Source organism: Gadus macrocephalus, chromosome 13 (genome assembly GCF_031168955.1).
Source record: "Gadus macrocephalus chromosome 13, ASM3116895v1".
In the NCBI taxonomy this organism is placed as follows: Eukaryota; Metazoa; Chordata; class Actinopteri; order Gadiformes; family Gadidae; genus Gadus; species Gadus macrocephalus.
Window position 1 is genome coordinate 18,977,066 of NC_082394.1, and position 22,589 is coordinate 18,999,654.

The 22,589-nt window shown below is 45.1% G+C and overlaps 1 protein-coding gene across 4 annotated transcripts in view; it reads left to right on the top strand.

The window, feature by feature from the left end:
- LOC132470611 (tensin-2-like) overlaps positions 1–22,589 on the top strand; it is a 37,458-nt gene that overhangs the window by 1,015 nt on the left and 13,854 nt on the right. For 2 of the 4 annotated variants that reach the window (XM_060069355.1, XM_060069356.1), the window contains exons 2-8: positions 17,501–17,533; positions 17,653–17,702; positions 18,246–18,429; positions 20,458–20,508; positions 21,094–21,216; positions 21,473–21,537; positions 21,984–22,067. In XM_060069355.1, coding sequence (XP_059925338.1) covers positions 17,501–17,533; positions 17,653–17,702; positions 18,246–18,429; positions 20,458–20,508; positions 21,094–21,216; positions 21,473–21,537; positions 21,984–22,067 — 590 coding nt within the window. Of the gene's footprint in view, positions 1–2,883; positions 3,067–9,698; positions 10,094–17,500; positions 17,534–17,652; positions 17,703–18,245; positions 18,430–20,457; positions 20,509–21,093; positions 21,217–21,472; positions 21,538–21,983; positions 22,068–22,589 lie in introns of those variants that run through there. The other 2 variants (XM_060069358.1, XM_060069357.1) reach the window with 2 other exon arrangements.

Genomic DNA, 22,589 nt, shown 5'->3' on the forward strand with positions numbered 1-22,589 from the left:
GTTCATCTGTAACATTAGCAGGTGGTGAAAGTATGTTGCAAAAGAGGCCATCTGTTGAGGTGTAAGATAGGTCACTGCTGTATGCGGGGTTAGGGTTAGGCGTGCGTGAGCGCAGGGCTACCTGGGACTGATGCGGTGAAGACAATGCACTGATAGGATGACCAACAGAAAGGCTGGAGGTTGGTGCTAGTTAGAGGAAGGGTAAATGATGGATGCGAACCAAAGGAATCCCAAGCATTGACACACATGTTGTGGGGACTAAGAATGGACTGGTGCCCGTTTGTTCTCCATTTCCAATACTTATTTTCCTCCCTGCACACCGGGCACGTGTTTACGGCCCTGTGTGTACGGGGTCCCCCTGAGCCAGACCCTGAGGTGATTATGATGGTCCATAGATCAGATGACCTCTACTATATATGCGTATATAAATACTACAGGACCAATTGATGTGCTCACAACCTTTTGACCCAAGCACCCTCGGCAGTAGGAAGCATCCTAGTGAAGCGGTTGCATTCACATTAGATCATGTCACATGACTATGACACAATCAGCTCTCTAATACGATGACGGCGTTGACAACACTTGCGTCTGACGATGGAGATAAGGAGAGAAAGACTTACCCACTGACTATCAAAGCCTTCCTCAATGATTATTTGATGTTATTGTTTTCTTGTTGCTTTTACTTTGCTTGCTCATCTCAGTTCAAATTCAGTGTTATTATTATTATGATTATTATTATCAGCCTCATTTCCTGGGGATCAAGTCCCCCGAGGGAGAGAGGGGCTTCAGGGGTGAAGAGGAAGTGGTATCAGTTACTGTCCGGTTGCAGCTCTTGTCGTCTGTCTGTCTGTCCGTCTGTCCGTCTGTGGCTCTATATAGCAACAGTGGCCTGTGCGGCTTCAAAAGCCGGCCAGATGTCTATGCATGCCAAGAGATTGATAGGCTTCTGCGCTTCAGAGACCCTATAATGGTGCCTTTTAAGCACCAAGGCTCCATGCAGCGGTATTGGGCATGCGGGCTCATGTGTCATGCACGAGGAGTAAATCAAGCGGCCGCATATAGGAGGGAAAAATGTGAAGAGAATTTAAGACGTGTCGCCGGACTTCCCATGAGGAGTCCCACTTCCTGCTGCGTTGTGTTCTCTCTTCTGCGTTTGGGGAGCTGGAAGCATCAGCTTCCTCAGGTCCTCATGATCTCAACACACGTGGGGGGAGAGTGTGTGAAGTTCTGGCAAAAACATCACTCTTATAACACACGAGCTGTGTTAGGAGAGCAATGAGAGTCCTTTATGCCGGAAATGTATGTGTGTGTGTGTGTGTGTGTGTGTGTGTGTGGGAGCGAGCTGAAACGTAGTCCCTGCTGAATGGGTGTTCCCTGCGGCGGAGGAATGAAATGTGTCATACACTCTCTCACCACACCCCCGTTCCCCCCTTTCAGCCCCCTACCCCCCACTCACACACACACACACACACACACACACACACACACACACACACACACACACACACACACACACACACACACACACACACACACACAGTCACAAGGCTATTCTATTTCCCAGACGGATGCAGACAGTAACTCAACCTGCAGCTCCTCTGTGTTTCCATGGAGGGTCAGAGGGTCCGGTCCCCACAGCCCACCGTCATAAATACCCTGATACCCTCCTGCATGGGAGCCCACCCTAATAAACCCACCTGCTGCCGTCCTTTTGGGATGGAATGTGTGTGTGTTTGTATTTGTCCCAGCGTTTGTGTGTGTGTGTGTTGTGTGCATGTGTGTGTTTGCGTATATATGTCTGTGTGTGTGTGTCAGTGCATGTGTGTGTGTGTGTGTGTGTGTGTCTGTGTGTGGGATCCTGCCGGTCCTCAACAGCTCTAGCTGTCAGTGGATAGACTGCAGGAAGGTATTCAGTTCCAAGGGGGTGTGTGACAAATACCTGACAAGTGCGTGTGTGTATACGCGTTAACTCAAAGCAGCATACTTGCAACTGCGTTCATCTTTAAACAAACAAATCCTGTTTGTCCTCCATACGATACTATACAACAGCATTATAACGTTGCCTTAGAGCAATGACATGCCAATTAAAAAAGCACACTGAGGCAAATCGATCAAACCGAACAAAGTGAAAGAGGCAGTAATAAAGTAATGAAGACCTTCATTATGTATGCTTCAGTCTGTACCTTGACCCCCCTTAACTTCATATCAATGATGTCAAAGTTCTCTCCGGCCCCTGGGGCACTCTCATATGGATGCTTGGGGGGTGACATAGGGCTTTGGCTGGGACCGACATAGAGGGGGTGGCTTCTGACCCACGGCCCACCGCCACCTCTCTCTCTCTCTCGCACACACACACACACACACACACACACACACACACACACACACACACACACACACACACACACACACACACACACACACACACACAGCAATCATTTCCGTAGATGGGATGATTCCAAACGTCTTTTACCTTTAGGTGATATACTTGTGTTAGAGAATGGGTAGATAATGTTCATGTATAGTTTTTGATGCTGGCGGGACTGGACATGTAACAGGCCTACCGCGTGTCCCAACATTGGTCCTGGTAGATATAGCCTAGTTGCGGATCCCAAATTCACCGATCAGACCCGAGATCCATTCATATTTTATTCCCATTCCCATCAATACGATTCCTGTCGGTCAACTTCTAAAAATAAGACATTGTGGAAAAATCGCCATACATGACATGTTACAATTTGGACGAATCATTGAATTATAGCTGCTCTCATATGTTGTTCTATCCTCGAACGTCGTTCAGTGGATAGAAGGACGTTTGATGCCGACCAATTAGATCTCGCTCCGACTTTTTTTGTTGTACTCCGTCGTCACAGACAGCGTTGCCAGATTGGGCCAGATTTCCTTCCCAATCTGGCAACACTGGATGCAGCGCGTAAGGCACCTTGGCACATGGAACTAGCGCGCTTTCCATCATATTGATATAATTTGTCTCACTAGCAATGTAATGTTCAAACCTTTGAATGAACTGGGAAACCAAAATATCGGAAAAGGGAAATCATCAATGAGGTAGGGTAAGAACTATTCGATATTTTGTCTCTGACAATATTCTTACTTGTGTACGAACATATTTCTCCACATTTAGCAGCAAACACTTGTATTGCACACTGATAGAAGATTGGTGTAAACACATGGTTTTATTATAGGTGTTTCCAACGGAGTCTAGCCTATGTTATGTCATTCAATGTAATGTCTGGCAAAATTGAAAACCATAATTAACTAATTTTCTGCATCTAATTGTCAAAACAAGTTCAAAGAAGTATTCAATCATGGAGTCATCCCAATCGGTATGTATTCAAGTGATTTGTTGTTGGTTGACAAGGGCTTATGTGCTTGATATAGTCTAAAAAAACAACTACTTCAAATCTTCATGCAACCCTCACTATTGGTCTCCCCAATGCGACAGGGAAGTCATACAGAGACGCAGCCTATTCATACATTCCTCCAAGGCAACAGCACATTCATAGCCTACCCACTGAGCAGATTGGTGAAAGGCAGAGTTGGACGGATCGTCAATATGTCGATCACACAATTTCTGCTTCTGCTCTGGTAAAACAGCGAACTCCCTCAATCAAGGCATTGTTCTCTCTCTGTCTCTGTCTCTGTCTCTGTCTCTGTCTGTGTCTCTGTCTCTGTCTCTGTCTGTGTCTCTGTCTGTGTCTCTCTCTCTCTGTTTCTGTCTCTCTCTCTCTCTCTCTCTCTCTCTCTCTCTCTCTCTCTCTCTCTCTCTCTCTCTCTCTCTCTCTCTCTCTCGCTGTCTCTGTCTGTGTCTCTGTCTGTGTCTCTCAGTCGCTGTCTCTCTCTCTCTCTCTCTCTCTCTCTCTCTCTCTCTCTCTCTCTCTCTCTCTGTCTCTGTCTCTGTCTCTGTCTCTGTCTGTGTCTCTCTGTCGCTGTCTCTCTCTCTCTCTTTGTCTGTGTCTCTCTGTCTCTCTCGGTCTGTGTCTCTCTCTCTCTGTCTGTGTCTCTCTCTCTCTGTCTCTGTCTCCGTCTGTGTCTCTCTCTCTCTGTCTCTGTCTCTGTCTGTGTCTCTCTGTCGCTGTCTCTGTTGCTGTCTCTCTCTGTCTCTCTCTCTGTCTCTGTCTGTGTCTCTCTGTCTCTGTCTGTGCCTCTCTGTCTCTGTCTCTGTCTCTGTCTGTGTCTCTCTGTCGCTGTCTCTCTCTCTGTCTCTGTATGTGTCTCTCTGTCGCTGTCTCTCTCTCTCTCTCTCTCTCTCTCTCTCTCTCTCTCTCTCTCTCTCTGTCTCTGTCTGTGTCTCTCTGTCTCTGTCTGTGTCTCTCCGTCTCTCTCTCTGTCTATGTCTGTGTCTCTCTCTATCTGTCCCTGTCTCTGTCTGTGTCTCTCTGTCGCTGTCTCTCTCTCTCTGTCTCTCTCTCTCTCTATCTCTGTCTCTCTGTCTCTGTCTCTGTCTCTGTCTCTGTCTCTGTCTCTGTCTCTGTCTGTGTCTCTCTGTCTCTGTCTCAGACTCTTTCTTTCTCGGTTTCTGTCTCGGTCTCTCGTCTAAAAATGCAGCAAAGAGAAATGGCATAAAAGGTTAATAAATAATAATAAATGGTGAATGTGGTGATGAACTCTCAGTGACATCTTCTCAGTGGTGTTAAAGTTCAACAAGCTGCCATGTCCCCCCAGGATGGCAGCAATGTCCTCCCTTCGTATCGGAATTATTCACCTCATGAAGCATTTAGACGGTGACCTATGATGGTCCTCCACATTGGACATGTGGCATGTAGCAAAGGTACAAGAAGCACTCATATTTCTGAGTCAATAAATAATGTTTTTTAGACTGTGTGTGTTTTGTGTGTGTGTGTGTGTGTGTGTGTGTGTGTGTGTGTGTGTGTGTGTGTGTGTGTGTGTGTGTGTGTGTGTGTGTGTGTGTGTGTGTGTGTGTGTGTGTGTGTGTGTGTGTATGTGTGTGTACTTACACACCATGTCGTGTCCTTTTCCACTGGGAAATTCAATGCCCCTCCTGTTTAGCATAGCCAGGTGTCGGAAAAAGCAAGTTGTGGTTCCTCAACCATTGGACCATTTAGGAGGAAAATAAATGTCAGTGTTGGTTGGTAGGATGTTTGAAGCCCCCCTACACACACACACACACACACACACACACACACACACACACACACACACACACACACACACACACACACACACACACACACACACACACACACACACACACACACACACACACCTCTCTCTCCCACACAGCTCTCTCTCTTCCACACACAACGCACACACATGCATCTATACACACCCCAAACAAATACACATTTGGTGGGGACGTCATTTCCTGTACCTTAATTTAAGATTCCATGTTTCACCCTCAATCTTGTCGTCTGTTTAAGCATAATGTGTGTTTAACTGGTGAAGTGTGTACTTGCGTAATGGTTGTTTTGCTCCAATCCCTTCGCTGAGTTTCTCTAATGAATGTTTACATGTGTTTAACATTTTGTTTTTTATAATATATTTAATACATACATAATCATTGGTGCAGTTTGCATGTTTGAATGTTGTTATATTCAATCAAATCATTCATCTATAATGGCACGATAGTTAGTTCTTATGTTGTGGGCCAAATCTGGTTAGTAATTAACCATACCCTTACTAACCTATTCTCCTTTCTTGTTCTCAGTCAAAATGATACACAAAATTTGCGGTTATTGAAAAATCTGGGTAGGAAATGCATACATAAAGATCTAGTCTTCTCTCCAACTACCAAGCCCGCAGAAGTTGATGTGTCAACAGCTTTCACGTTGAGAACAGGATTGTACCACTAGCAGCGCTTAACATAAATTAATAATTATAGGACTGGGAAGAACCTTTTATACCCAAGACCTTTTTATATTTAATAACATCAACTACATTTAAGTGATTGTAGTTAACTGTATTTTCCTAATTTCCATTCAATATTTTTTCACTTTAGAACTTTTAATCCACTGCCTATGTGTTTGAAGAGACACATTTGTATATATTTAAAACTGTGTGTGTGTGTTCTTCATTCACTTAAGCAGTGGAGTATCAAGTAATTAAATAATTAAACCTTATTAAAGCAGAAACAGGGTTGACATAGAGTTTACAATTTACAATTACATTTAGCAGACGCATTTATCCAAAGCGACTTACATCGTTTAATGCACACATTGACAGCAGAGTCAACCATGCAAGGCGACAGCCAGCTCGTCAGGAGCAGTTAGGGTTAAGTGTCTTGTTCAGGGACACATCAACACTCAGATAGGAGGAGCTGGGGATCAAACTAGCAGCCTTTAGGTTACAAGACAACTGCTCTACCTCCTGAGCTAAGCCGACACGAGTTTATTGTGTGTACTGCTATCCCTATTAATTATGAGCCATGAAACAACAAGGATAGCAAGAGACATGTTGTTTGCTCAAGAGTACAAATATATCTCATAATTAAGCAGTGATTTGGTTTGTTGGAACAAAAGATTGACAAGAATAGACTAGGGGGATTTGTTGTAATTGTGCCACCATCTGAAGTAGCAGAAGGAGAGATATTGAATAATGTTTAGTATCAAAGCCCTCAGACCCTATTAAGGTCAACTTGGCAAAGTAAACCTTTATCAACACAAAATTATCATCGTCAAAGGCGCGACATTGCATCCTTCTAAGTTCTCACAAATGCCTTGACACCGTCGCACTTTCTGAAAATGATACACTCTGTCCTAGTTTTACCTGTGTTGGAATAGAGGATGTTTGTTTACATGTTTACGTGTTGACACTCAAACCCTGTCTCTAACTCTATTGAAGCCGATGGAGCGATAAGAATAGACTCCTCTCTGGTCCTGTGGCTGAGTACAGCTGACAGGCACTCCTTCTCAGAGAGGATCATCAGAATGTGGCATCCGTTTTATCCACCTAAAAACCCTGGCTGCGCTTTTCTCTGTGTCAAAATTAAATTTTGATGCCCAAAGCCTGAAAGAGCTTTTTCTTCTGGCATAAAGGGTGAACGATGCGCAGCTCCAGGGCCGCAGCTGCGAGCGCATGAAGTCATCCTTAATGCATCCTGCGATCGGTGCTCTGCGTGAAACTCTCGAGCACTCCCTCGCTCTTCATCCTGCAGCGTGGGAGCTTGCAGTTAACACAAAATGCTAGGCAAAAGGTATACGCTCTGTAAGATCTGCCTTCCGTCGTTCATTTCCCATACAATTCCACCTCAGGTAACCGGCCCCCCCGCCCCCCTGTCTTTTGTCTGCTATGAGGGAGACCCCCATCTGAGGCTGTTACTGGAAGGAGTCCCCCCGGTGTGAATGTAGGGGTGGGGGTAGGGGTAGTGGTTAGAGCCATGTGGAGGGAAATCTGTGCACTGACCTACATGTCTGGGGAAAGAGGCCGATGTCCCCTGAACTGAACATCCAGGTTGCATTAAACACAGTTCAATTGTTATTGCTGTGGAAAAATGACTTAAAAATATGTTCCCCAATCTGGGTGGGATTAATAAAAGGGCACATATCTAGCGCATATATTTATAACAATGAACATAGAACATGAATATTGAAGCACATCAATACATTGACATTTCCATAAGTATAATATTAATATATAATTAATAAATAATGCCACTACTACACTGTTATGTAGTCTGCATCTTTTATTTAGACACATCCAGGCATGTCGTTTTTTTTCATCTCCAGGCAAATGGGAACCAACCATTCACACCGCAAGTATTCAAGTCTGCATTAGGACGGCAAACCCTGCTGCAGCTGATCACTGGGGGGCAGCAATGAATCATAGACATTGTCCAGAAGGCGTCTGTAATGCAGCCAGGGCCTGGGTGCAAATAGACAGGCAGGGTCTGTTGGGTAGTCGTCCTGGTGCTCTGGGACGGGATCAACCCTGAGGTAGAGGGAGGTGAGGTCTCCTATGTAGTTGTTGTTTAGTGCATAAGTTGTCATGTAAAGTGTCCATGTTTTCTGGTGTCAAATTGTTAATTTGTGCGCACAAGTTGTTGCTCGGGGACAAATTGCGGTTTTGTGCACAGGGTTTTTTAACTTATTGCTTACTGACTAATTGCTGTTTAGTGTGCACAAGTTGTTGCTTAGTGACAAATTGGTAAATAGTGTGCACGAGTTGTTATTAAATATGCACAAGTTGTTGCACCAAGTGATGCCAGGATGCATTCCCAAATGCCTTCAATAACACACACAGCCCCACACACTCCGTCTCTCCCTCCCTCTCTCAATGGGTCTGACCAGGCACCACCAGCTGTTGCACTATCGTGGAATTGCATTGCATGAGGATTATTATTTTGGTACATATCCTTCCCCGGTCACCGTGGCAATAACCAGAATCAACCTCTGATTGTCGGTCAAATGGCAGGTGCCATGGATCAGTGTGGAACATCTTTACACTGAATGATCAGTCTGGATCGGAGGACATTAGAGAGTAAATATAGAAGATGAACAAAGTGCCACAGATGCCTGCGATCATCACAGAGGACACAAATAAGTACGAACCAACTGGGCACGTGTTTGTGTGTGTGCGTGCGTATGTGTGTGTAGTACGCGTGTGTTTGTCTGCATATAAACAAGTATGTGGATTCTTTCCAGTCTGGAACATGAATAGGTGCCCAGGGAGACGCATGGGTTGAAAATGTGTCAGGCTGGGGACTCTGTTATGCTATCCTTCTATTGTGATGCTATTGTGATGTACTGTATATCTCGGTCTTGTCCTCATGTTTGCACTATAGCTTTTCCACTCTGGGCAGCTTTTCACCCTTAGACCTTTGTGTCTTTATAATGCATGTTTTGACCCTTCAAACACCTTTTGATGCTTTCAATATGTTTTTCATCTTTGGGTATTATCTGTAGTTGTATCCCTCTGAAGAAAAATAACTGTTTGGTAGGCCTTCGACATTCAAGCTCCACTGTGTATTTCCAAATCTCCAAATCTGGTGATGTAGCATCCAATCCCTTGGAAAAATTGCTACGCCAACCACTACATGAGCCAAACCTCAACCAGTGGCGAAAGGCACTCAAACTGCCCTTTTATATTTATGGCTGGAAGAAATCTCCTGGAAAATAAATAGTGTTAAATATTCCCACAATTTATTGCATATAAATAATGATACATTTATTATTTATTATTGGTTATCTCTTTTGGGCAAAAGGGATGATTTGATTATTTTCCCCAAGAGGTATAAAAATGTACAAAAGCTACGTAAGTTTCTCTGCTTATGTCTACTCTCTCTCTCTCTCTCTCCATCATAGTTTAGCCCCAGGCAAGGGAAGGAGATCAGAGTCCTTTAGCTTTACAAGGCTGCTAAGTATTCACAATTAGTGTTTAACTAGATGCATGTGTGCCTGCGCGCATGTGTGCGTGTGTGTGTGTGTTTGCGTGCGTGCATAAACATACACATACAACCACCCCACGTGTGTTTACATACTCCAGCGAATGTGTACTGTACTTATGTTTGTATTAATGCATGCTCGAGAGAGAGAGAGAGAGAGAGAGAGAGAGAGAGAGAGAGAGAGAGAGAGAGAGAGAGAGAGAGAGAGAGAGAGAGAGAGAGAGAGAGAGGAGTGGTGGAGAGAGAGAGAGAGAGAGAGAGAGAGAGAGAGAGGAGTGGTGGAGAGAGCCTCTGTTGCAAACAGAGGGGGAGAGAGAGAGAGAATGAGAGGGAATGAGAGTGGCAGAGACAGAATGAGAGCAGCAGAGCGAGAAAGAGGGAAAGAGAGACAGCTAGAATGGGGAGAAAGGATAACGGAGAGAGAGTGAGAGAGAGGGGGAGAGAGGCAAAGAGGCAGCGAGAGAGAGCAACCGAGAAAGAGAGAGAGACCGCTAGAGAGTGTACGTGTTATGGGAAGAGACACAGGAAAGCAGAGAGGCAGCATGAGTTGTTAAGGGAGAGATTGAGTTGGTGAGAGAGAGAGAGAGAGAGAGAGAGAGAGAGAGAGAGAGAGAGAGAAAGAGAGAGAGAGAGAGAGAGAGAGACAGAGAGACAGAGAGAGAGAGAGAGGTACAGTATCAGTCCCAGTCATACGAGGTTGGCCAGAGAGAGGGAACTGGAGAAGCTTCTTGAAAGGTAAAAAAGAAACCGTCTTCTGTATTTTAAAAGCATAGTCTTAACTGGATGCCCTCGTGCAGCGTGCACACAGGTTTCTTATGGTGTACTTCATTCAGCAGTGATTGTATTGTAAAGCATGTTGTGCTTTTAAGCACCTGAAAGTTATCCAGCATGATATATAATAGTTAGCATTATTATTATTTTATTCAAGTCATTTAGGCATCATGTTCTGCCCAAGTAAGAGGAAAAAAAAAAGAACAAAACATTCAATGAGAAGAATTTCTGTGACCTACAAAGAGGACATTGATTACACTTTTCATACAAGGGAGTGAATTCATCGGCTTTCATTTTTAATGAGGCCGTTGTAACCATGGGCAGGGCAGGAAAAGAGAGTGACTTCTGGAACTTCTGAGTGCACCCAATATAACCAAGAACTCAATGCTTCATGCAGACTTTTTCCAAAATGTATTTAAGTGTCTTGTACGTGGACGTGTGCTGTTGTTTCTGTTTACATTCAAGAGGAAAGGAAAGATAGATGTATACGCTGTGTTTGTCTGGTGTAAGGTGCGGGTGTGTGCGTGTGTGTGTGTGTGTGTGTGTGTGTGTGTGTGTGTGTGTGTGTGTGTGTGTGTGTGTGTGTGTGTGTGTGTGTGTGTGTGTGTGTGTGTCACCTATGTTTACGTTGGCATGCCCTCTCCTTCCCCTGTCTCTAAGTGTTAGACTGACGGATGTTGGGAGTGTGTACGTGTGCGTGTCAGTGTGTGTCAGTGTGTGTGTTTTCAGAACCTGTAGTCAGCTGTCCCGACATCAGCTGATGCTCACTAATTATGATGACACACTGAAACACAGATTGCCACCGCTCTCATTGAGCCCCAGCAGCTGCTGCCGCTAATGCGCGGTGCTGATTTATGAATTATTATCTAGACATGCGATTTCATCCTTCAAATTGAAAAATGTACAATCATCCAACGAATCTTATAGATCATAGAATAAAAATTGTATTGGAAATATTGTTCAGTCTGCCTAAATACAGTGTAAGGGTTAGGGTCAGGGTTAGGGACAGTATTGACTCCCTTTGGCCTTTATGTATTCCATCATGTGTTTTCCATTGTAAGCTTTCCATTGATGTTTTGTGTTCATTTGTGTTTGCTAAATTACCACATGTTAGCAGTGTTGCTGAGTTTTATTCCCACTGTACTCCACTGGCCATGCTTTGCTCAGCCACTGCTTGCACGTATCTATTTTTTTAATGAGATGGTCCACAAAAAAACTCTTGATGACCATTGAGTGCTACGCGTAAAGTCAAAGGTTGGGAACCACTGATTCAAAGGGCGGGCATGCATGCTGATATAACATGGCCAGCAGTGTGTTGCAGTGCAATGACTGTGGATAGAGTCCCCTTATTGTTGGGGTGGTGGTTGAGGAATCAGAAAGCGCACGTCTTTTTGCTTACTTTCATATCAGCCTCCCTGCTGCCGCATCTGCCAACTGGAGTACTCTGGATTTGTGTTGCTCTATCGTCAGGATCAATGCTCCCTTCACATCATCAAAATCAATGTTGCTGCCACAGTGTGGCGCTGGCATTTCTGTAGCATGCTGCCTGATGGGACGAGATCGATGTTGTGTCCTCTGGTCGCACTGTGTGTGTGTGTGTGTGTGTGTGTGTGTGTGTGTGTGTGTGTGTGTGTGTGTGTGTGTGTGTGTGTTCATGTGTATGTGAGCGTGCATGTGGGTCTGTGCATGCTCCTCCCCCCCCCACACACACACACACACACACACACACACACACACACACACACACACACACACACACACACACACACACACACACACAGACAACAGACATTGTGGTTATATTTACCTATATTTTTTCATTTCCTGTGCAGCTAAGCCTGCTGCTAGTAAAAGCCCTCTCTGCAGAGTGTGTGTGAACAGTTCCAGGGATTATAGGGATGCTATGGTTGTTAATGATGATAACAAAAAAGCACCGCTGATTTGATCCATCACGTTTCTTTCCTAGGGAAGGTATTGTGTCAAAGGTAATCTAAATAGGCTTTCGGAAATTCTCCACCAAATACAATTGTTCATATATCGTCAACAGCCATAAAGCACACGTGTGTACATGCAGCATTTGCTACAGCCACGGGACAACATAGGTCCCATGCTCATCACTGTGTAATGTCTCGGTGTCTGGAAGCTGAAGGGGGCTCTGAGATTAGCCATCAGAACAATGAGATGCATATGGAGAGACAATATACACAACCTGACCCCCAGTCTCCAGGGGCGATAGTAGTATCTGCAATAGGAAGGTCTATTGAAATAGCCCCATGAAATATCTGCCCTCTCCCTCAGTGATCAGGAGCCATGCTCAGCTGTTGACCTCTCTCTCTCTCTCTCTCTCTCTCTCTCTCTCTCTCTCTCTCTCTCTCTCTCTCTCTCACTCAGCCAATAATTACACTATCTCTGTATCTCACTCTCTACTACTCTCTCACTTTTGCACTAATTTTCTGTGTCAGTATGACTCTCCTCGCCAATTGCCATCTCTCACTCTGTTGTTCTCTATCTGTACTCTCCCTCACCCTTGTTTTCTGTGTGTGTGCTTGCGTGTGTGCCTGTGTGCGTGCCTGCGTGTGTGCTTGCGTGTGTGGCTGTGTGTGTGCTTGCGTGCGTGCCTGCGTGCCTGTGTGTAGTTTCTGCCGCCACTTTCTCTTCATCTTCCCATCTCTGTAATTGGCTCTTTCTTCTTCTGCTCCTCTCTGATCTCACGTTGACCATGGGTCCACTAAAGCTTGTTATCACCCCCTTCCCTAAACACCTCGGTACCCTTCCACTTTGCACCACCAGCCTCCCTCCGTCCCCCCTTCGTCACCCTGACCCTACGTCCCTCTGACCCTCACTGAGCACCCGCTGAATCTAGGTGGGCCTTTGTCACTCGATGGCAGACCATGTTTGTTCAGCAGGCGGCCATACTTATTGGCCCTGGCAGCAGTGTTTGTGGTCAATATGTTTACCCTACACACACACACACACACACACACACACACACACACACACACACGCACACACGCACGCACGCACGCACGCACGCACGCACGTACGAACAAATGCACACACACACACACACACACACATACACACACACACACACACACACATGCACACAAACACGCATACAAACATACATGCAATGTGCACACACAAACACATACACACGCAAGCGCACACACACATGCACGTGCGCACACCCAAACACACACACACACACACACACACACACACACACACACACACACACACACACACACACACACACACACACACACACACACACACGCACGCATGCACGCACGTACGAACAAATGCACACACACACACATACACACACACACACACACACACATGCACACAAACACGCATACAAACATACATGCAATGTGCACACACAAACACATACACACGCAAGCGCACACACGCATGCACGTGCGCACACCCAAACACACACACACACACACACACACACACACACACACACACACACACACACACATCCATGCACACACACTAACATGCATACACACAACAAACACACACGCACACACTTTACAGAGAAAGAATGAAGGGAGGGATGGTGGATGTGAAAGCTTAGGAGGTAATAGTTAGGACAAAGGGAAGGGAGCCAGGAAGGGTAAAAATAGACACAAACAACTGGTTTGTGGCAGGGATGGATAGATGAGGATGAAAGGAAGAAGAAGAGATTGATTGCTTCACTTGAATAATATGAAGCTTTCTAACTTGCTGTGAGATCCTAAGTACTGCCGGGCCTTAAGCTGGGCTGTGTTATCACTCCTATTGACTCTGCCTCTAACTAAAAGGTACAAAAAAGTATGCACAAATGGAGGATGTCATTCTTCATTTTTCTCAGATAAAAATGCTTTATTTTGGTCCGCTTTTAGAATATATTCTTTGGGTCATTTTTGGCTTTCCATTCTCAAACGGGAAAGGCTGAGTCACTCAAGTCCCACTCTTTCCTGACTCCGGCAAGAGCACGTTGTCATCACACACACACACACACACACACACACACACACACACACACACACACACACACACACACACACACACACACACAGACACACACACACACACACACACACACACACACACACACACACACACACACACACACACACACACACACACACTGACTCTGCCCCCATGGCAGCCTGCTGGGTGCTGGTCTCCCACTTGGCTAACGTCCGCTGACAGCTGACTGTTGATGGGAAGGGTAACCTAATAGGATGTCTGTTGTGGGCGCGGCCTGTTGCCGTGTTGGAGACTCGCTGGGCTCCACCAGAAGCTGTGTCCGGTGAAAGTTCCCCCGCTTGGCCCCCGGCCTGCAGTAAGCTCAGCTGAGCAGCCCTTCAGCAAGCTGGTGCCAGCCAGCTTGCTGAACCAGCGTTCAGCAGCAGCCACCAAACCAAACCAAATAATTAAAACACCCCGTCAACCAGTCGGCCAGCCAGGCCCCCGGTCACCCACGGTTAGATAGAGGGCTGGAATATGAGGTAAACGCTAGCTGATTGACAGGGCAGGCTGAGCCAGATGGCCCCGTTCCCTGTGGCCCCTGCACACAGGCTCCATGCACTAATGACCCCCCCCACTCCCCGCCAAGCTGCCATGGACACATGTACCCGCCGTGTGTTTGTGACTGTGTTTTTGTTTATATTTGTGTGTGTTTCGACCAATTCCTGTTTCAAAGTGCTGGCAATGACTCTCGTCCCCCACATACAGTAAACACCAGTGTTCCTGACCTTTGGGGGTTAAGGCTGTGTGCGTGTCACGTCTGCATAGCGCCCCACAGGACTTATCCTTTCTTCCCAAAGGTCCAAAAGTTATCGACTTAAGACTTTTCATTAAGCCAATTAGCTGCTCTTTCCTCCCCGAGGGCTCCCACTGCATGGTTCCCGGCTATTTCCTGTGTTTTAGTGCATGTGATGTCGCCCATGCCCTGTCTGTCTCTGCAGACAGGCCCTGGGACCTCAGACTGCGGTTGAATGGCCTAACAAGGAGTTTTGCTCACCCGCAGAGTATTACAGTACACAAATCTCGTTGCTCTAGGTGCTATTAAACTGTGGGTGAGCAGAACTCAATCTTTATATTTGATTGTATTCCATTGTTCTCCTCTCTGTAAAGCAAGAGACATGTCTGTTTGAGTGTTTTGCGTGTGTCGGCAGCGTGCCGATGTACTGTAACATACTGTATGTATCCTATCTGTGTGTGTGTGCGTGCGTGCGCCCATGTGTGTCTGTGTGTGTGAACACGTGCGGTTGTCATGCGTGTCCGTGCGTCAGGAAACGTCTGTGTGATGCCTGTGACGCCGGTCAGATTCAATCTTCAGTGTGTTTGTGTACCCTGCCCTCTGTCCCTCTCTGTCATCTTCTTTCATTACTCGTTAACCAGAAGAAGATGCTACTGGTGTGTAAGCATCCCTCATTGGCCAACGTCCGAAACATGCCAGCCATGACCACTTAGTCTTGGACAATAAAAAGATTGCATTACATTGTAAATGTGGAATGCTTTCAAGAAGGTTGTTAAAATAAGGAAAATGGCTGAGGTATTCGTTGAGGTTGTTTGGGTCGTGATGCCGGGGCATTACGTTTGCTTCAGTGGCTTGACTCTTGAACCTTTTGACAGCCACCTGTCATCATTAGCCCCCCATCCCCGAAAACCCACCCAGAGGGCGGTGCAGCTATCTGTCAAGCCTCTGTCACTGCGCAGTAGAAGGGTCAAAGGTTGAGGAGTGAGGTTAGAGAGAGAGAGAGGGTGTGGAGGCCAGGGAAGCCGTGTGCCTCGGCTTCTAAACCTGATTCCAATGTCTGGAGTTTACTGAAGAGGTTTTCTGGCTCACTTCTGTTGTTTTCATTTCACAGGTCTTTCCAAACCAGTGAAGGAGGCCTGAAATGGGCATGCAATTTACCTCAGACAAAAGACTGCTTGTGTTGACCCACCGGTCTGGTGACGGTCTATGATCACTACACTATGACTGTTTCTATACTATTGCTACACTACTGACAATGAAAGACTTTTGCTTGAACTACTGGAGCCATACTGTTAGTGAGTCCTATTGTCTCACATCATTAGGATGTGTTGTTGGGTGAAAGCAGTGGTTGTTGGATTGACCTCCTTCCTCCGATGTGTAATATATATTTCAGAGTGTGTGTGTGTGTGTGTGTGTGTGTGTGTGTGTGTGTGTGTGTGTGTGTGTGTGTGTGTGTGTGTGTGTGTGTGTGTGTGTGTGTGTGTGTGTGTGTGTGTGTGTGTGTGTGTGTGTGTGTGTGTGTGTGTGAGAGAGAGAGAGAGAGAGAGAGAGAGAGAGAGAGAGAGAGAGAGAGAGAGAGAGAGAGAGAGAGAGAGAGAGAGAGAGAGAGAGAGAGAGAGAGAGAGAGAGAGAGAGAGAGAGAGAGAGAGAGAGAGAGAGAGAGAGAGAGAGAGAGAGAGAGAGTGTGAGTGAGTGAGTGAGTGAGTGAGTGAGTGAGTGAGTGAGTGAGTGAGTGAGTGAGTGAGTGAGTGAGTGAGTGAGTGAGTGAGTGAGTGAGTGAGTGAGTGAGTGAGTGAGTGAGTGAGTGAGTGAGTGAGTGAGTGTGTCTGGTTTGGCCGGTTTTAGAAGACCAACTCAGGGAGACTCTGTGAGCCACATGTTGAGTCTTCAGGAGCAACAATTCCCTATTTTCTCTTCACAATAAAGTGCAACAACCATTTGGTCTCATTTGAGAACTGCTTTATATCCTAAGGCTGCAAAAGAAAGGGCTTTTATCAGTGGCCATTGGCTCCATCACCACTGTGCTACCTATTTTTGGCCATGGATAGCGACTTAAAATAGATTGATTTAGATTGAGTCAATGGAAATATGTTGTTGTGTGACTGATTGTGTGTTTCTTTGTACTTACCTTTATCCCTCTGTGCGCATTTGCGTTAGTGTGCGTGCGTGTGTGTGTGTGTGTGTATCTATGTGTGTGTGCCAATGTGTGCATGTGTGTGGGCGTTCTTACATCCGTGCGTGTCTGTGTGTGTGCGTCATGGCCGGAGTACACACACGCAGTCTGGCATTTGTGCACTTCATGTGGAGCGTTTAAATCTCGGCTGACAGCGACCTCTGCAAACCAGCTGCCCCAGACAACACAAAGAGAGCAAGAGGGAGACAGAGAGAGACTTCCTGCCCTCTCCATCTGCACTCTTCCTTCCCGCACTACCCCTCCATCCCCTCATCCCTCCAGCTGGAGGGGACCCAGCAGCATCCAAACAAACACATGACTTGGCATACAATGTCCCAGTCGCTTAGTGTCTGTGGGGTTAGTGTGTCTACATGTTGGGTTACTGGTGTTCTTATAAACCAAAGCTAAATGTGCTCTCTCTCTCTTTCACTAGTTGACCGGCAACTGTCACTCTGCATCTGACCTGGTGAGTTTGTTTTGAAATAAATCTGTTTTTTTTCTATTCGGTTGTACTTTTAGTATTTATTGTTGCCGTGGTAACGCTCCCGTTCCCTCTGTCCGTCTCCCCTGTGTGCTGTCTTTCAGAAGGGCTCCATTACCTCTACATTTCAAAAGAAGAGGGGCTCCTTACCCAGGTAGTGCCACACTCAACCAAGCATCAGGGACATTATGAAAACAACACACAGAATGTCCATACATGTCAAATGACTGCTACTAAATGCTACTAAACTAATCTATAACATAACAACAAGAAGGGGTATAGGATAGTGTAGTTGGTAGTGTGTTTGAATCCCAGTAGAAAGCACCTGGGTTACAACGCCCAATGTCAACAGCCTAACAAATAGGCACCCATGAGCCCCGGGCTGTACATGCTCCTTAATAAAATTGATGAAGTGTAAGTTGCTTTGCATAAAGTGTCTGTCTGCCAAATGGGGGCATGCTCATAGATAGGGTCTTTATCTGAGACTCAGCCAGAAGCTTTGGGGTTTGAAGCCCTTATGTCTGCAGCACATCGACATGTAACCAGTAGGCATCCTCGACTAACTCCTACCTGCTCATTGATGATGTATATCTAGCAAAAGATAAAAGATAAAACTGACACTAAAAGTGTCTACTAAATGACAATTAGTAATTAGTAACCGATAATTAGGAGAAGTCACGACGTGTTGATTGTCCAGGAGCAAGAGTGTGGAGCTGGTGATGGAGCAGGTGATGGAGCGCCACTATGACTTCGACCTCACCTACATCACCGAGAGGATCATATCCGTCTTCTTCCTGCCCGACCTGGAGGAGCAGCGTTATCGTGGAAACCTGCAGGAAGTGGCGGCCATGCTGAAATCCAAACACCAGGACAAGTTTCTGGTGAGCAAACAGGAAACACCAACGTGTCCAATGGATTGATGGACTGGTGGAACAGTGTGCTCGCCATTTGACAAAAGTCCTGTTAAGTTTTGGCAATGTTGTTGTATTTAAGGGGGCAGTGGGTTACACATTGCGTCTAGGAGTGATGCAAATGCAAAATCAAATACGGTACACAAGTGGCGAGATAACACAGCACAGATATTAAAATAAGGAAAAGTCAACACCAGATGGGTTTTCCATGACAGCAGTGAATTTATTTTGGGGGTAATGTGTCATACATGAGCTTCAACATATTCATCAAAAGTAATTTTCAGCACTATTATTAAATGAAGACCGTCATTTAGATATGTTTTATCTGAGCGTCTCTGCCCACCAGTGTGTGAATGTTCTAGTCTGCCCCGCACTCAAGTGCCTTTGCTCAGGCACCTCGATGTCAAGACGGAGAGATACCGGGTTGTTTATTCAGGGAGTTAATTTACACTTCAAAAGTAGGATATGTTATTTCTGCCGCTAGGGGTTCACTCAATCACGACAAAAGACATTGCTTGATGACGTTGTTAGGTAATGTGGGAGTGGGATCATGGTAGTTGTTGTCTTCGACAGCAATGCGGTGAATCTATCTGACGTGACCCAGGCAGTAATTATGTTCACAGACGAGTTCATGTATTAGTGTTCTTATTCACGATAGATATTCAGGCTCTGAATTAGGGCGATGAGACTGGGAACTAAAGACTCTATCAGTACAGTGTGTTTTTGTATACCTGCCAAGGATGGTCAATGTGTTTACACGATAGGCAAATGACCAAGTATCCTTCACTGAACAATAGCCTAACTAAAATGCAATTAAACCGCAGACGCTTTACTTTCAAAGTCCCTGATGGCTCTGCCACAGTAGAACGCAGGTAATGAACTGCGTGGACAGTGGAGCTCTAGTGTGGGTGCAATGTACCCAGACTATGTGGTACAGATAAACAGTATTCACAAATGTGTACATTTGTGGATACTTTTTCTCACCCGATAAAAACAAACACAAAACGAGGACACCAGTATGATACTGATTCAGATTTAGACCCCTAAATCTTTTAAGATTCAGGGTTCATGTTTTGTTTTTTGAGAGAAGGGGCTTTATACGGACGGTCTGCGGACCGTCTGTTGGCGATTGAGAGAGCGAGAGAGCAAATAATTTTTTTTCCTTGCAGCTCTACAATCAAAGAAGATTTTAATTTGATTAAAAATAAATGGTCAATGTATGGGAGACCCTGTTGATCGCGAATGGCGTCGTTCTCTCATACAGATAAAACGATTATAAATACCCCAAGTAAAGTATATTGGTGGGAACCACTGCATTAGCTTGGTGGCTGGCATTAGCCACTTGTCAAAGTAGCACATCGTAAGCTAAATGAATGAAATATCATATCATTAAATTAGTTATTAATGGATTACCTTTTTCACATGTTTAACGGAAATTTAAGGGGTAAAGAGAGCATATGAGCAAATGACATAAAAAAACAACAACATAGGTCTAATTTTTTTTTCATTACAAAATATTACAAATATGGCACTTAATATACCCTCTACAAGCAAAATAAAAGGGTGTCTGTGGTCCCCTTAACATCGCTCTATTTATAGTAGCGTTCCCCCTTAAATCTCAAATGCATTTAGAAATGCAGTTAAACAGCATGTAATATAAATAAAAGTGCACAAATAGAGTTTTCCCGCATCTCTTCTTCGAATTCCTGTTCATGGAGGGGTATGCACTCACCGAGCAGGGGGCAGCTTCCTACCGCTCAGCAAATATGGGAATTCAAACATAACTAAATTATGCATAGGATGTGTTTAAGCCATGTTTTATTCATACTTTTTATTTTCACATCGGCGTCTTTCACTCTGGTTTGAATTCCATTTTCTAACTGTTCCAGTCCGTGAGGCCGTTATCAGGTACGAGTATCAAGAAACTGTGTTGGTGTATCTGTATTATGACCGTATAACATTCACACTTACTAATGATGGTGTCTGTATTTATTTCAGCTCCTGAATTTGTCAGAGAAGAGACACGACATCGCAAGCCTTAACCCAAAGGTACACAAATGGTGGTTCACACGTGTAGCATGTGGGTGAAAATACAACAAATTGAACAAAAATGTAATATCATGATAAAAACCTAACAACTAAAGGAAGCAACAGTATTGAATTTGGATAATTCATCCACTCATCCATTGGAAACACACAGACTGCATTATAGCGATCTGACTGCCTTATCATCTTACAGGTTCATGCTTTGATTCGAGTATGGGCCTTATCCCCCTGGTGGCCATCTTGGTTCTACAGGCTAGCTGGGTAGCGAAGCTGAACGCTTCGTTTCACGTGGCCTCACTAAGGGGTCGTCACAAAGAGCAGCTTCGCAACAAACGAGGATTCTTCAAATGCGCCATGGCAGAGCTGCTTTTTGCAAACTTCAATTATGCAAGGCGCTTATGATTGCCTTAACTTTGCCTAACCAAGGTTTTACACATGAAAAAAACAAAAATAAAAACTCAATTGAAGAAAAAATGTAAAAGTAGGCTTCATCTTTCTAAAAGTGATGTGTGTGAGAAGAGGTCAACTAAGAGGTCAACTCAGGAAGCCCCTAAACCCTCCCATTGCTCTGTCTCGGTCCCGTGGCAGGTACAGGACTACGGCTGGCCCGACCACCACGCCCCGCCACTGGACAGGATCTGCGCTGTGTGCAAGGCCATGGACACCTGGTTGATCTCTGACCCCCAGAACGTGGTGGTCCTGCACTGCAAGGTCAGCGTTGAGTGTAGCAGGGTCCGGCGTACTGGGACTGTGGGAAATAGAAAGTGATCGGAAGACTTCCATCGTAGAGTTGACTTTAATTGTTCATTCACATGATCTATTGATATCCAGTTATTCAGTCATCCGTCCATTAGTTATAACTGTTTATGCATTGTATTGTGTGTCGTATTTATAGATCTCTTACATCTCAATCATATGTGTTGGAAGTGGTCAGCATCACAATGGTCTTTGTGGTTTTGTTTAACAGGGTAACAAAGGAAAGACTGGCGTCATTGTGGCCGCCTACATGCACTATAGCAAGATAACTGCAGGGTAAAGTGCCCTCTATCCCTCTCTACACACGTTATACTAGGAACATAATGGAATTCTCCTGCCCCCCGATTATATAATAATGAATAGCTTGTGGGCTGTCGTAACCCATTCAATTTCTTTAGTGCATTTTTGTGCCGATCTCAGGATTTTATTTGCAGAGTTGCTAAATGTCAGCAAAAAATGAAGGAAAAGAAAATGTTAAAATTAATGTCATTTAAAAACACTTACCATTCCAGCCTTAGGTCTGTTTTTTTTCAAAACGGTGTGTAAGCATTTCAAAGAATGACGTTAAGCAAATAAAACAATGCATATGACACAAGGAGCACTGTTGTTCAACGGTTCACACACCTCAGCCAATGAAAGAAGGGGAACTGTGTGGTCTGCAAAGGTCAGCGCCGACGGAGCTTCAGTATGTGGGGTCTTAACGCAGTGATAACTGTTCACAGGGCTGACCAGGCACTCACAACCCTGGCCATGAGGAAGTTCTGTGAAGATAAAGTTTCCTCCTCTCTACAGCCCTCTCAGAACAGGTGCAACCCACTTATATACCCCACTATGCGTCTCTCTCCTCACTCTCACTCTGCACTCGGAAAGAAAATCAATGTGATCCCTTCAGTCGAGTCACATACATTTCGTTTTCATGTTTAAGGTGCTTTATGTACGATTTGAGGGCTATTATTTGCCTACCTGTTTGAGATGATTTTGATTTAAGACCGTTCCCAAATCATTTCAAACCAACAAGAGATTTTTATTTTTCATGATTGGTTTCGTGGAATCTACCTTGCCTGTCAATCACAGGTATGTGAAGTGCAACAATTCTCGATGGCAGAGAAACAGAGGGAGGAGGGGTGGATAGAGGGAGGGACGTTTTTCTGCTCTTTACAACTCTCAAACTCCTTTGATGTTAAAGGTGTTGTTTGGTGCAACTTTGTAGTTCAAAGTGCATTGCTCAAATGTAGAATAACAATAGTAATTATATTCATGCAATGCTTTTCTAGAGGCCGATAGACAGTTTTCAGAGATCTACAACACAAAATAAAAATCGATAAGAA